General features: G+C 32.7%; 1 protein-coding gene across 1 annotated transcript; it reads right to left on the bottom strand.

The window, feature by feature from the left end:
- Positions 1–4,601: 4,601 nt before the first annotated feature.
- Positions 4,602–9,289, bottom strand: LOC143574011 (legumain-like). Its single transcript, XM_077058747.1, has 9 exons — positions 9,101–9,289; positions 8,830–8,994; positions 8,688–8,729; positions 6,445–6,601; positions 6,271–6,353; positions 5,992–6,179; positions 5,363–5,459; positions 5,066–5,272; positions 4,602–4,979 (listed from the first exon to the last, which is right to left on the bottom strand). The coding sequence occupies exons 1-9, from the start codon at positions 9,287–9,289 to the stop codon at positions 4,602–4,604; spliced, it is 1,506 nt and encodes a 501-aa protein (XP_076914862.1).
- Positions 9,290–14,692: the final 5,403 nt, after the last annotated feature.

Genomic DNA, 14,692 nt, shown 5'->3' with positions numbered 1-14,692 from the left:
CAACAAAAAAAAACAGTCGTTTTTTTTTGTTTGTTTTGGTTTGAAGAATACACAAGCTAGCTAGAGGGTATCTTACTTAATTGTGGAGTTATGTTTCTGTAAATACAGCTTGATTTCTGGAAAAGCTTCCAGCTGAAATAAGAGGAAGGTGATGCGGAACAAAGGTGGCGGTCATATAATAATATTAATACTCCACCACCCGCTACCAGCTACAGATAGAGACCACACCAATATATCTCTTTCTTTCACCCATTATTTAGGTCACCAGAGTAATATATATATATAGAGAGAGACATTTTAACCAGGGTTTCGTGGATCGTGTCTCGCGTACCTATCGTACGTTAAGGCATTATTGTAAAATATCTCGACCCTGTAAAATATAAGGTAAATGATAATATATATATGTGTACATTACGTAATCAGAGATTAAATGAAATTACACACATGTGTATAGTACAAAGTTTTTTTTATATATAAAACCGAAATGAAATATAAGAATTTTGGTTTTTTTTAACTTTTTTAAAAATTTTGTTTTTTTTTGTTTTATAATTTTTTTAAAGGTTTTTTTAGTGGTCCAAAATGGTTCTCAAAGTTCTCATTTTTCAAAGAATTCTCTTAGGATCTTTACCCTATACACACACACACATACTACGTACATACATACATACATACATAGACACACATATATAGGCGCATGTTATTATACAAAGGATGCTTAACGTACAAAACGTGCAAAGTTTCATATATCGGTTGGTTACTCATCGACCAATTTTAGTAAACCCACCAAAACTTAACTTAATCCTCTAGGTAATTAATTTGATCTAACGAATGTCACATAAGTACTCATAAAATCCACCGAATAGAACCATTGGTTAAGAAACATATTGCATATTTAAGATTAAGAATCAAGACCAATTAGAGCCACTATTAGTGGCTAACATGGTAGTACATTATAGTTTAATGGGTTTGTGAATAGTGTATTCACTCCAAATGCATGCCACTTTTTAATGATTAAACCGTCTAATACAAGTGATGTGGGAGCATCCATGGGTTTCCATGTGATGTGCCCGTTTAGTGGTCCTTTTGATCTAAGAATTGGGTTGGCAGCAAGATTGGGCTCAGGTTAGTAGTGTGCCAGAGATAGAGATATCAATGAGAAGCTTAAGAAAAAGATAAGATTTATTATTCTCTCTCATTTGTTAGTCTCTCTTATATAATTTTGTCTTTATATCGTTTTCTAATTAATCCTTTTTTTGTTTAGTATAAATTAGGGTTTCCACATTATTAAGTTAGTTGATTGTGTAATTTGATTAACTTGTAAGCTTTATAGCTTGTTACCCGTAGTTATATGAAATTTCGTAAACATTTCACTTAGCATTCTCATTCGGTCTTTCATCTCAATTATCTCCATAATTACATTAAAAATCATTACATTTCTTTTTCATGTTCAATTATATAATTATTTATACCTTTATCATTACAGTTTATCTCTTTCCTAATCATAACCAATTTCAACAAATATTAAAAATAAGTAGGGACAAAACCAATTTTCCTTAAAATAACAAAAAAAAATTATTATCTTAATCATATTCTATAATTTAAAAAATCATTTAACAAAAAATTAAGGATGAGTTGTGAATGCACAAAAACCCATCCGTTAAATTTGTTATGAGAGGATTTTATAAATATAAGATATGGTTAAGGGTGTCAAATTTCTGAATTTTATATGAAATTTTAATAAAAGTTTTTATTTTGGCTCCATTGGAAAAGTAATTAACATTTGGCTATTAATAAAATAATCATTTCTTACATTGGGACCGGCTTTCCATTACATAGACCAATGTTGGAATGACTTATGAGAAGCATGCATTTTTTACAAAATATTAATACTAATATGATGGCATGAGATGCATATGATTGCGTTTTGGCTCATATGTCCCCTCTAATATTATTGTAATAATATGATTAAGAAATAAGAACTGATAAAGTGTCACGGGGTAGAGTTTGGAATCATTAACATCACTTCTAATTTTATCTAGTGTGCATTAATTGTTTACAATTTAAATTACACTTTTATTGTTACATGCTTATATTCATTCATAAAGCATATGGTATTAGCAAGTTTACATCAACGGGTTGGCCTTCTAGTCTAACAGTATAAGGTTGATGATTAAGACTTCAGATTTTTAAAAACTTAGGTTCGAAACATGAATGAAGAGGATTTTCTTATAGTAGTGGGTTTTCTATTTGATGGTGTCCTAGGTGAGTAAGGCTTGAAACGTCAAAATCAGTATGGACAGTTAACATATCATCTTTGGAGGGATTATTCGAGTATTAGGAGTGGTTCTAAACGCTGTTAAGAAAAGCATGTTTACATCAACTTTATTTACTAGCCACTTGCCGACATGAATGTACATCACTAGCTTAAAATGGTAAACGTAGAAATAAAACATAACTTAAAAAGAAACTATTTGCTATATTTAGAAATAAAGTTATGTAAATGGTAGTCATATTCCAAGCTTGGCCCATTCTGAGTAGGGTCGTTAAGGAGATTTAAGTCACTCTAGAACTAGAAGAACTCTTGCAAAAGCATCTCTCCCTGTTATTAATTTCTCATACCTTACCAAATCGTAATCTTACATACTAGCCTATATATTTACATACTAGCCTACAAAACAATTAACTACCTATATAGTGAAGCATGGCCATGTAAACATAACTTTTTGTAAAGTCACCAAGTCTCACCTAATCTCTCTCTACTTATTCTTTCTAACTTTTCATTTCGGGTAATAACAAACCATGTTGTATGTGATTTTCGCCAGCATACAAGTGAGATTGATTTAAGAACTAGTTGTTTGATCCCGTCTTTAAGACCTACATTCATACTTTTAACGAGGGGTACAGTTAAAAAAGTTATAATTCAATTGATGGATATATAAGTGAATAAATAAAACATTAAATAACTTAAGATAAGATATTATTGAATTATGAGGGGATTAAATGAAAATGTCTTTTTAAAATCAGTTCCTTTAGTATTGTTTCAAATTCAAAAAATTTATCAATGAACACAATTTTCTGTTTATTAAATTACTATGATTAAATTTCTTTCAATAAAAAGCTTACGATGGGGACATGATAAAATATGATATATAATGATATTTGTTATGCATCTAGAACGTTATAATAATAAAATTAATTAAGCAGTAAACTATGATATGTTTATACCTGACAATTACCTACACTTTACTTTTGTTTGTTATAAAGTCCGAATACTCAAAGTATAAGAGCATTCTCATCCCATTCTATAATTATGTAATGGAAGTTTGCAAATTATAGGGTGAGGTTGTGAGTGTAAATTATAGGGTGAAGAGAGAAATGTAATGATTTTTTGTAAATTTGGGGAAACATTGTTTCCCCTATTTATTTTTAAATATTTGTTGGATTGCTTGTGAGTAGATGAGAGAGAAAACTGTAATGATAAAAGTATAAAAAATATTATTTAATTGAACAAGAGAGAGAAATGTAATATTTTTTAGTGTAATTATAAAGATGGGAATGAGGAACGGGTTAAGAATGCTCTAAGACCTAGTGTTATGGTAAGTGAGAGGGGCACCCACTTGGCACCTTAGCCAAAATCCACCTCCAAACGATAACACGCCCAAGAGAGCTATTTTTTTTTTGCGGTCTACCCCATTTAAGATAATCAAATTTTTAAATGTCTTGGTTAACTAACTTTCTCAATTTCACTTGTTTATTGAGTTGGCTAGTTAAAGTTCACTGTCTACATGGCAATGATGTGTCACATACTCTTTAGCTGGCTGTTTATTGAGCTAGTTTAACTAACCAAACCATAACACGTACGTTGTGTAAGTAACTTACTCTTTAACTCAAATTAAAAGCAAAAAAGATGAGTAGCTCTTTAGCTTGTCTAAGATTTATTGGGTTTCCTCCTGAATTGGTGGTTAGACATTATTGCCTATTGGAGATGGATATGATCGCGTGATTTTGCTGGTGACACGATGATACTCCAGTGGTCCATAAGTAATCCTAATTTGCCGTTCAAAAAAAAAAAATAATAAAAAAAAATTTAACAGCAAGCACATAGAGATGCAAATCTTGTGGACTGTCCCATGTTCTAATTGTTGCTTTCATGAACTTAATTAAGCCTTTTGAGCTCTTCCAAATGGAACCTTTTAATTAGTTCAAACAAGAAAGATTATCTAAAAGATGTGGCCATTAGTATTATTACTGTTAACGTGTGTGCCCCATACTGAAATTGAGTTCACACAGATTAATTTGAAAGGGGTTTTAAATTTTAATCAAGTCAGGGCTTGATTTTTTTTAACGTCGTTTTGATTATTCGGTAAGCCATTATTAGTTTGACGGTCGAGAGATTCAAACCCATGACCACACCAGACCATCGGCTTGATGGCAAATACAGAACTCCTTGAAAGATATCCTGACTATTATCGTATTTTTATTTTCAGACTTTTATATTTTCTAGTTGTTGATGATCATTATTATTGCCAAATGAAATTCCATTTAGTTTTTAACAAAGAGGACAACTTATACCTTCCTCTAATCTACCACTAATTTTCTGATCAAGAATTATAACCCGCCCTCACAGTACTATCCCATTGCCCCAATTTAACCGAGATACACGACTTCTTTGTAGCATCATCCATGGCCTTCTTCGTAACACCATTGTTGCATATGTTAGCAAATGTTCGAGTATGTTTCAGGCCGTACTGAGTCAAGGGTCCACAGTATGTCTCAAACGTTCGAACCATAAATTTCAAACAGTCCCAGTCATCCACAAGGGCAGATCCTTCAGCTCTCACCGGTCCATGCCCATTGCCTAATAATAACCCTTTGATCTTATCGATGCTGCTATCCACATGTGCCCTATGTGCCGTTATTTCTTTGATTTGGTTGAGCAGTCCTTTCTTCTGTTGTGTTTCTTCTGTTGATTTATTGTACTGCATATAATATGAGATAACAATAACATCAATCCACCATCATATCAAAGTGTCAAATGCATTTTCGTATATTTGAAAATAAATACCTCATGCCACATCGAATAAAGATCTGCGTTTCTTTGGTCGATAACGCCCATGGAGTCTAATGTTTGAGACTGTTCAGTGGATATTTTCCTAGCTGCAGAACCTTGATAAAGGGAAACGGTTTCGTTGCTTATGCTTAGGGTACCGTATTGCGTTACATGTGATCCGAGGAACGGCTGAAATTTATCATGTAAAGTCTTCTTCTTCACCTAAAAGAATTTTGGATGATTATTTTCGCAATTAATACTAGACTGGGCCTTGGGGTTGTTAAACGGGGCGTGTTCACGAGCGAAACAAACCTGGAAATTTGTCACGAACCCGAAAACGACCCGCACTTGAAAATCATGTAAAACACGTGAACCTGAACACACCCCATTTGACTCGAAAAATTTGTACCTATTATGTTTTTCACATACTAGTACTTTGAATTTACATTTTTGAAACACAAGTTTGTATAAAACAATTACATTTAATTAAAAAATCTTATGTCAATTTCCCTTTTAGTTTTAAGTTTTGGTATAAGAGAACCAAGCAATTTAAGGTATTACATAAAATGATTTTTTAGAAATTAAAATAAAAAATAAATGGGTTAAAATGGTCAACCCACGAACCTGGCCTATTTAACTAAATGGGTTAGACCCGAAACTGATCCGAACCCGTTTATATCAATCCCAAACCCGCAAACTTTGTGTTAGGTTCGGGTCGTGTTTTCGTGTAGTGTGAGAAGTTCACCCCCTAATAGTAGTAATTACACACATTCAAATCAAGAAAATAAAATCATATATGATACCAACCTTCAAGTATTGTTGTTTCAAGGTTTCATGCCTCAAATCTTCAGAGTCACTAAGAACCAAAAAGTCAAAAATAGGACCAAATCAGTAGCCAACAAAATATACTATGCAAACACCTACTGCATGAAAAAATATACCTGTCTTCCATCCATGAAACACTATATAAGTCACCTAAGCAAGTGCTAAACTCTTCAATTAAAGGTGGACAATATGTGGCATAGCTATCCTCGGTCGCATTCGATGCAGTTGTCACATAAATGTTCAGATTTTTTGGTAACAAACCTTCGAAAATGCTTCCACTTTCACACGCTTCTACGTATATGACCTACATTTAACATGTCAAATGATTATATATATCCATTCTCACCAATGATAACAATTTTGCTCTAATCAGTTTAGAGCAAAATGTATCTTACCATCTCATCATATGTTCCACTCGCATGCTTTTTTTTCAAAACGTCGATGAAATCATTAGCGTAGATGGCCGCGTGTGGCATACCTATTGCAATATATTGACAAAGAAATTAAGTTAGTAACGAATTTAAACATTTTGATCTTAGTCGAATATATGAAAGATGGTAATCCTATACCAAGTACTCCAGGACCGCCATGATCGGAGTAAAACACAAAGATCCTGTCTTTAGGTTTGCTCGCTACCACTTTCCCACTTCCGCCTTTCACGGCTGTTTTATTGCCAAGAAGAACAGCAAAGAAATTCTCGGGGGACACACTGTCTCCGGTATAGTCCTAACACATTTTGATGTTATCATAATAAGAGCGTGTTTGAAATTAAATTTGAAAACAACTAATTGACTTATTAGCTTTTTAAACAGCCAATAAGTTAAAAAAGTGTTTGGGAAACACAAAAGTCCCTCTTATTTTAGCTTTTTGAAAAGATTATAAAAGTTGTTTTCAAAAATCTTGACATTTCAAAATAACTTTTAAAAAAAACTAATAAGTTAATAAGTTGTTTTCAATTTCAATCTCAAACATGCCCAAAACATTGCTGTTTGAAAAGACTTAAAAACAAAGAGACCAAAAGAATAATGGCATTTATCGGTCTCAAAATGTACATAATCACTATATATTCTTTTTAAACACAATTACATAGTTAGTCCCTAATGTTTCTTTAAAGCAACAAGATTAGGTACTAAAGTTTAAAAGTCACATGTATCGGCACCAAGGTTCTAATTTGGTAACAACGAGTGTTTTACCCGGCGTGTTGCGCCAGGACAGGTTGGTAAAACCCGGACAATGGTAAAATCAAAGCAAGTGGTAAGTCGACACGAACTTGTCAGTTTTGGTTACGTTCGTTGTAGTATCGGAACTGAAACAAAAAACAAAACAAAACAATATAAAACGCAGGTAGACCGATGGGGTGGCTTCGATCAGTAAAACTCGGGCGTTGAGGTGATGAGTCTACGAAAGTTTGGTCAGTCCTCATCACCTTCGTTACGGTACCAGAACTAAAACAAAAACAAAACTGGCATTATGTCGGTTTTGTTAAGTTCGTTACGGTACCAAAACTAAAACAAAATGTGGTGATTCTATGCGAATTCGGTCGGTTTCGCTTAACAACACAACTATCCGGCCTACACCAAAGTTAATATTGAAAAAAAAAACAATTTTCGCGCATAAATGAACATAAATAATACACTTAAAAAAACAAAACCATAAACAACTTAAAAAAGGTTACCATAAAATAACACCACCTTGAAAATAACTACCATAAAATAACACTTTTGTTAAAAAAAAACACCAATGTTGCTTCACGGTAGGGATCAAAACCTGGTTGCAAGCCGGTAGACTTTTTACACGAACTACACAAACATCCAACCAACCCAAACATTCATGCTCAAACACAAAACCAATATTACATATACAAAAATAAAAGGAATCCATTTTGTGACACCAAACTTCTTAATTATATTATAGTATAATGTTGGGCACTAACCTTAACTTCCGTTAAATGTTAACAAAATCATCTTTTTATGTTTGACATATTTGTGTTTTGGAATTTTATTATTAAGGAGCTATGGTTGCACTTAAATCAGATTAGTGGACCGAAGATAAGTCGATTGGGATTTTGGCATGGAAAGTTAAAAGAGTACATAACATTGTTATAAAATTAAAACCTTACTACTCATACATATGATTTTAAAACCTTAGACCTCAATCTTTTTATTTTAAAAAAATGTTATGAACTAACTACGTAATTGTGTTTTTTTTAAATAATGCTTAAGAGCATTGAACCTTTGTGGCTTTGCATTTAATTTATTTATATTTTATTATTATTTTTAATTGAACCTTTGCATTTAATTTATTTATTTACTATTTTTTTTAAATTGAACCTTTGCATTAGTTAAAAAACTTGCACTTTGAAAAAAATCATGCATTTTTAAAGTTATGCATGATTTTTCTCAAAGTGCATTTTCAAATTATGCATGAAACTCCTCTAAAAAAATCGAAACATATGTACATAAATTTCCCTTTTACCTTTCCATCCACTCCTCTTAAATCTTGGCAAATAATATTTTTTAAAAAATAATCAATGAATCAAGCTCAACTATCTAAGATAACCTACTAGTAAAAGATGGCTCGCAATCATATGCGCCCGCAATCGCAGACAGCGGGTATCCGAAACAGTAATATAATATATATATATATATATATTCACTTATTGCATCTTCCTTTTTATTTTTATTTTATAGAATATCTAAAACACCAGCAGGTTTTTAATTTAAATAATTTCATTATTACAAATAGCATATTAAATTATTTAATAACAGTTTTTTTTCTACACTGGCCCACATCTTTCTTTTAAGATACTAACAAATTCTATGGATTTTTGTTCAACTTTTGACTTTTCATTGACCTTTTTACATTAAAAAATAAATAAATAAACTAAATAAAAATAAATTAAAAACACTAATTTGTACACACATTACATTAACTTAGTTATAACTTACTCATACCTTTGGCACACCAGCGTACACATCTGATCCATTGGGGCTGTTAATTATGACACCGGGTCTAGGATTATATGCATAATTTGCAATATCGTCATACATGAAAACAATTATGTTTTCATCCTTTAACCCACCCTTTTTAAGGATTTGATACGCATGACAAACGTCTGCCTGAATCCATGTAAAATAATACCAGACATTAATTAGCTTCTATTTTTTGAAACCTTTTAGCATGTACATATATAAAAGGTAAAATAAAATTTCAGTAAGTGTTAACCTGATGACGATAGTTGAAGTACCCGTTTGAACCGGCTACTAGAACGGCCCATGTTGTGCTATCGGCTTTTGGTCGGCTTATTGATTTGAAAGTATTGAACAAGTTTACCCTGTAAGCGTCAGACAACTCTACCGTAAACACAACGAATAGTAACAGCATGAGATGGAAAGCCATGCGGTGACTCGCCATACTAAACAAAAAGCTTGATATAATTTATGAGTTACAATACTTTCAAGTCACAAATATACATGTATATATATTCATGTGTGTGGGTGTATGCATTTAAAGATAATTAAGATTATATAATATGATATGATATTGTTATATTCATGATATTATACACAAAATAGTTATAATATATCACATAATATATATTGTCTACATAATCTAATGTGATCATGTACACACCATTCAAAACTTTTTTAATTAAATTCGTTCCTTTTTAGAGCAATAATCTTAATATTAAAATAAGGACGAAATATTTCGTACATTCTCTCATCAGATTGCTTTATCTGTAAATAAAGGTTTCTCTTTTATTGGACCCGAATTCACGCGTATAAGTCTCACCAAACCCAGATAGCCCTTTTTAACATCTCATTGAATTAAAAATTAGTCTAACCAAATATATGATATGAAAACCCTATAAAATAAGGATATACTAAAAATTAATATCTTATTTTTTAAAAAAAAAGATATTATTAATAATTAAGAAACAATTTTATATTAAAAAAATAAGCAGATTATAGGTCTTACCAAACCCAGATAGTTTTAAATCGGGTTATAACATCTCATTTATCTGTGAAACTCTTTTATCACCAAATCCTAAGTGTATGTAAAACAACTCCGTAATATTATTTAAAATACAAGAGAAATCTGCAATTTGCCTCCCTGGGTTATATTGACGGGAGATGGATTAACCACTGAAAACGAATTTGCGAAGGTTGTACCAATATGTTTTTTATAATTTTAATATGAGCCCCTGGTTGAGTGTGTTGAGCCCCTGGTTGAGTGTGTTGAGGGTACTTTAGTAATTAGATCAATAATAATAATAATAATAATAATATCTAATAATAATAACAATAATAGTAATAATAATAATAATACTAGAGCAGCTCATCATCATCATCATCTCAACCATCATCATCATCTTCTCAACTCTCTCATCCCTCCCCCGTCGCCACTGTCGCCGTCGTCGTCCATCGGAAAACTTCCCACCACCAAACCCAAGCACGAACCACATTCCATTAAAACTAAACATCATCCTCATCCTGATTTATTCCCCCTAACCACATAGGTCTTATACAAGAATTTGAACAAAAAAGCATAGATCTAGATCTAAGGTGTGGATGAGATTTGAAAATAAATATGGTGATGCCACTTTGGTGAGCAAGAATGGTAGTGCATGGTGTTTGATGAGTAGTGGTGTGATGATGGAGGTTGAAGATGTGAAAAGGGTCGAAATCCGATTTTCCGGCAGCCGGTGGCCGGAATCCGATTTTCCAGCAGAGAGGCATGAGAGGATGGCGGCTGTAATGTTTAATGATGGAGTACGTTGGTAGTGGTGGTTGGTGATAAAGACCGGGTGGTCGGAATACGATTTCTGGCGGTGGTGACGGGTTGCGGGTGAAGAAGATGGGTGGTGGTGATGAAGATGAAGATATGAGTAGTGGGTATGTTGATTTCCGGCAACGTGTTCGTGATTTTCCGGCTACGGTGGTGGTGGTGTGGCGAATGAATGGTGGTGACGGCGGTGGTGATGGGTTGCGGGTGAAGAAGTTGAAGATGAATGATGAAGATGAGGATATGAGTTTGTGTTTGAATTATGATAATTTATGTGTTTGTATAAGATTTATGGGTTAGGGTTCTTAGACAGAGATGATGTTCTTGATGTTTTTGATTTTTTGGGTTTGTGTTTGTGTTAGGGTTCTTGATGTTCTTGATTTTCTGGGTTTATGTTCTTGATGTGTTTGAATGTTAATGATGAAGATGAAGATGAAGGGTATAATGGTCATTTAACCAATTATTAACACTGCAGGGAGCATTCTGATCATAATAAACACTGCATGGAGCCAAAAAAACCCGCCCGAGAAACACAGGTGCGCAACATGCGCAAATTCGTTTTCAGTGGTTAATCCATCTTTCGTCAATATAACCCAGTGAGGAAAATTGCAGATTTCTCAAAATACATATACTAACTTTCTTACATCAAATAAAATTAAAATAAAATATATATATATATATATATATATATATATATATATATAAATATTATAAACGAATAATGTAAAACAACTTCGTAACATTATTTATAATTAAGAAACAACTTTATAATAAAAAAAAGCGGGTTATGGGTCTCACCAAACCCACTGCTTTTAAAACAGGTTATAACAGCTCATTTTTGTGTAACTCTTTCGTAAATAAAACCCTAAGTATATATATTATTAACTTCCTTATAATAAACAAATTTAAAAATTCAAAAAAATCTATAAATATTAGAAACGAATAATATAAAACAATTCATGTAATACAAAAAATGAAAACTATATCATATAAAATATTGTCTACATAATAATATATTAATATGAATAATTAAAAGTGTAAGTAATTAAAATCATTCGCTTGGAGCATTCACATGACATCCTTATTACATAACTTTATTCTTAAAAAAAATGTAAACATCTCTACATCTCAGCACTCGTCTCCATCAGCAATTCGGCATCCCGTTATTTATTATATATATGAGAAAACGAACATATCCCTTAATTTTGCTTCTAAATATTCGTCTCGCATATACTGCCTTTTAATTATAGGTAGATGTGAAGTGAGAAAATAAAATAAAGGAGTAATAAAAAAATAGAAAATTACCATTTGCCTCCCTGGAGAATATCACGACACGCGAGATGGATTGACCATTGAAAATTATTTTGCAAAGGTTGTGCCCTTATATAACTCAGACGGGCTTTTTTGGCTCCTTCCGTAGTTGACCGTCAGTTGACTGACGGATGCCAAGGGCATTTTGGTAATCTTCTTCTAATAAATAATAAATATAATAATAATAGTAATAATATTAATCTTATCTTTCTTTCTTTCATTTCCAAGCATCTTAAACCCTCTGTCTTGTCTTTCCACTTCTTATCTCCGGCCACCACACCAAACTCTGCCCACCATCGCCGCCGTACTACCGTAGCATGCCAGCTACACTACTGTCACTGCCTGACGTTCATTCGTACAAATCTTCTTCACTTTCGGTAACCCTAATTACCATGAAAACCCTATCAGTTTCCAATTCATCCCATGTGTTCACTCGTCTAACCTCCACTAGACTCAATTCACAGTCAATTTCATCTTTTAATAACCTAGGGTTTCAAAAATTGGCCGCTATAGTGCAATCTGAGCTATAGTTTTCAATTAAACACAACAGCAGGTTTGAAATTAGGGCTCCTAAGAGCTTAATTGAGGACGAGTCTGAGCTCGGTGACTGGTTCAGTGAGGTTAATTCGGGTTCGCTTAAGAAAAGAAAGGTGTATAGTGAGAGCGATGATGATAACAGAAGTAGTTTAGAGGCGGAACTAGAGGCGGATTTAGTGGCGGAAGTGGAGGCGGCGGTAGGGGTGGTTTGGGTATGAATAGGAGAAATGATGATTATAATGGTGGATATGATAATAATAATAATAATAATAATAATAATAGGTGGTGGTGGAAGTAGAGGAGTGGTGGGTGGGACATTGAAGATGAAGATGATGGGTTAAATAAAGATGTGATGATTTTTTAAATGATTGGTATAACCTCTGAACTGTATTCTTTAATTTTTAAATGTGATGATGAAGATGAAGATGATGGGTTAAATAAAGATAATATATAGTTTATGTTGTATAGCTATACCAAACACTAACTTAGTTAAATTGGTAGTTTTGGTGGGATGTTAAACTGGAGGTCTTGGGTTTGAATCCCGGCATTTACATGGTTTTGGATGATTATTTTTAAACTGAATTAAAGGCTTAGAGGTGAAAACGTAATTTCAACATTTTATAACAGGTCAACGCTTGGTCAACTGACGGAAGGAGCCAAAAAAACCCGCCAGAGAAACACAGAGTCGCAGCATGCGCAAATTCTTTTTTAGTGGTCAATTCGGCTCGCGCCGATATTACACAGGGAGGCAAATTGTAGTTTTCTCTTAAAAATAGGATTTAATCATATGGGAAATGAGATGTAGGAATTTTCAAAAAAGTGATAAATAATAAATATAAGATTGAGGATGAGGGAAGAGAAGTGAATGCTCTTAACTAGGGTATTAGAGGTGGATGGAAGATGGGTCGGGTCTGAACGCGTCACAAATCTAACGAGTTAGGGTCAAAACAAAAACAGGTTGTTTTGTTTTGGGTCGGGAGGGGTCAGGGCCGGGACGAGTTTCGGGTAAAAAACAAGTTGTACTTTTTTCCTTTCTTGAAAAATGATATCATTAATATCACTATTCAAACCTACATATTTGGCCATATTTTTCTCACGAGCATGACAAACGCAACAGTTTATGGAGAAAAGAAATAAAGTTCGAAAAAAACAAAATAATAAAAAAGAAAATTTTGATTGGTTGAGGGCCCCTAATTTTTCTCTTTCTCCCCTCCCTCACTTCGGGTTCATGTAACTTTTAAACAATAAGTTCAATCTAAAATTTCTTTATTTTCATATCAAACCTAGACCATAGACTTTAACGCTTAATGACCAAATAACCACTCAACTTTCAAAATTGTCAAAATTGAATGAAACCGTCTCCGTCATCACCACCACCATCGTTTTGGTTTATTGACTTATATTTATCTTCCTCAAAGTTCATCTTAGATTGAAGAATACATAGGACATGTTGTGTAGTTCTTTTAATTTATTCATCCATGCCAGGTTCACAGGTCACCACCACGATTTGCAGCCGTCTTCCACATTGTTTCTACCGTGGCGCCACCGCACTATGCTGCCAGCCCTTTCCAGTCTTTCTAGATTAGTTTTTTTTTAATGAGAACGGGCAAAAAGTGTTTATATAGTTAGGTTTTTGGCATGTGTACACCACGTATATGAACCCGTTTTCTCGCTAATTTAATTGTTTAATAAAACTGACGTTAAATCATAATTTATTTAGTTCAGAATGTTAATATATATATATATATATATATATATATATATATATATATATATATATATATATGTGAAATCTTTAAAAGCTCTCTATTGCTTCCTACATCCCCACAAGTCACTGGATTGTTTTATTTATAAATGGAGGTGTTTGTATTGGACTCGAATTCACGGGTATGGGTCCCATCAAACTCAGATAACTCTTATACAGGTTATACCATCTCATTATATTAAAAATTAATCTCACCAAATATTTGATGTTAAAATCATATTTAATAAAGATATACTAAAAATAAATATTCAATTTTATAAAATAAAGATATTATTTATAATTAAGAAACAATTTTATTAAAAAAATAAGCGGGCCATGGGTCTCACCAAACCCAAATAGTTTTTAAATGGGTTATAGCATCTCTTTTATTTGTGAAACTCTTTCATCATCAACCCCTAAGTATATTATTAAGTATTAAC

The sequence above is a fragment of the Bidens hawaiensis genome, unplaced genomic scaffold (genome assembly GCF_021521415.1).
Source record: "Bidens hawaiensis isolate Kalapana, Puna unplaced genomic scaffold, B.hawaiensis_p1.1 tig00026819_1, whole genome shotgun sequence".
NCBI lineage: Eukaryota > Viridiplantae > Streptophyta > Magnoliopsida > Asterales > Asteraceae > Bidens > Bidens hawaiensis.
Note: the sequence above shows the minus strand (reverse complement) of the source record. Positions and strands in the feature narration are given on the sequence as shown.

Bases quoted from the DNA above. Each gene is read 5' to 3' on its own strand.
- LOC143574011 (XM_077058747.1), bottom strand. From the start codon at position 9,289: ATGGCGAGTCACCGCATGGCTTTCCATCTCATGCTGTTACTATTCGTT. The intron at 6,180-6,270 runs GTAAGATACATT...TGTTAAATGTAG, and splicing joins GTGGAACATATGATGAGATG to GTCATATACGTAGAAGCGTG. The intron at 5,273-5,362 runs GTTTGTTTCGCT...AAATTCTTTTAG, and splicing joins GGTTCGTGACAAATTTCCAG to GTGAAGAAGAAGACTTTACA.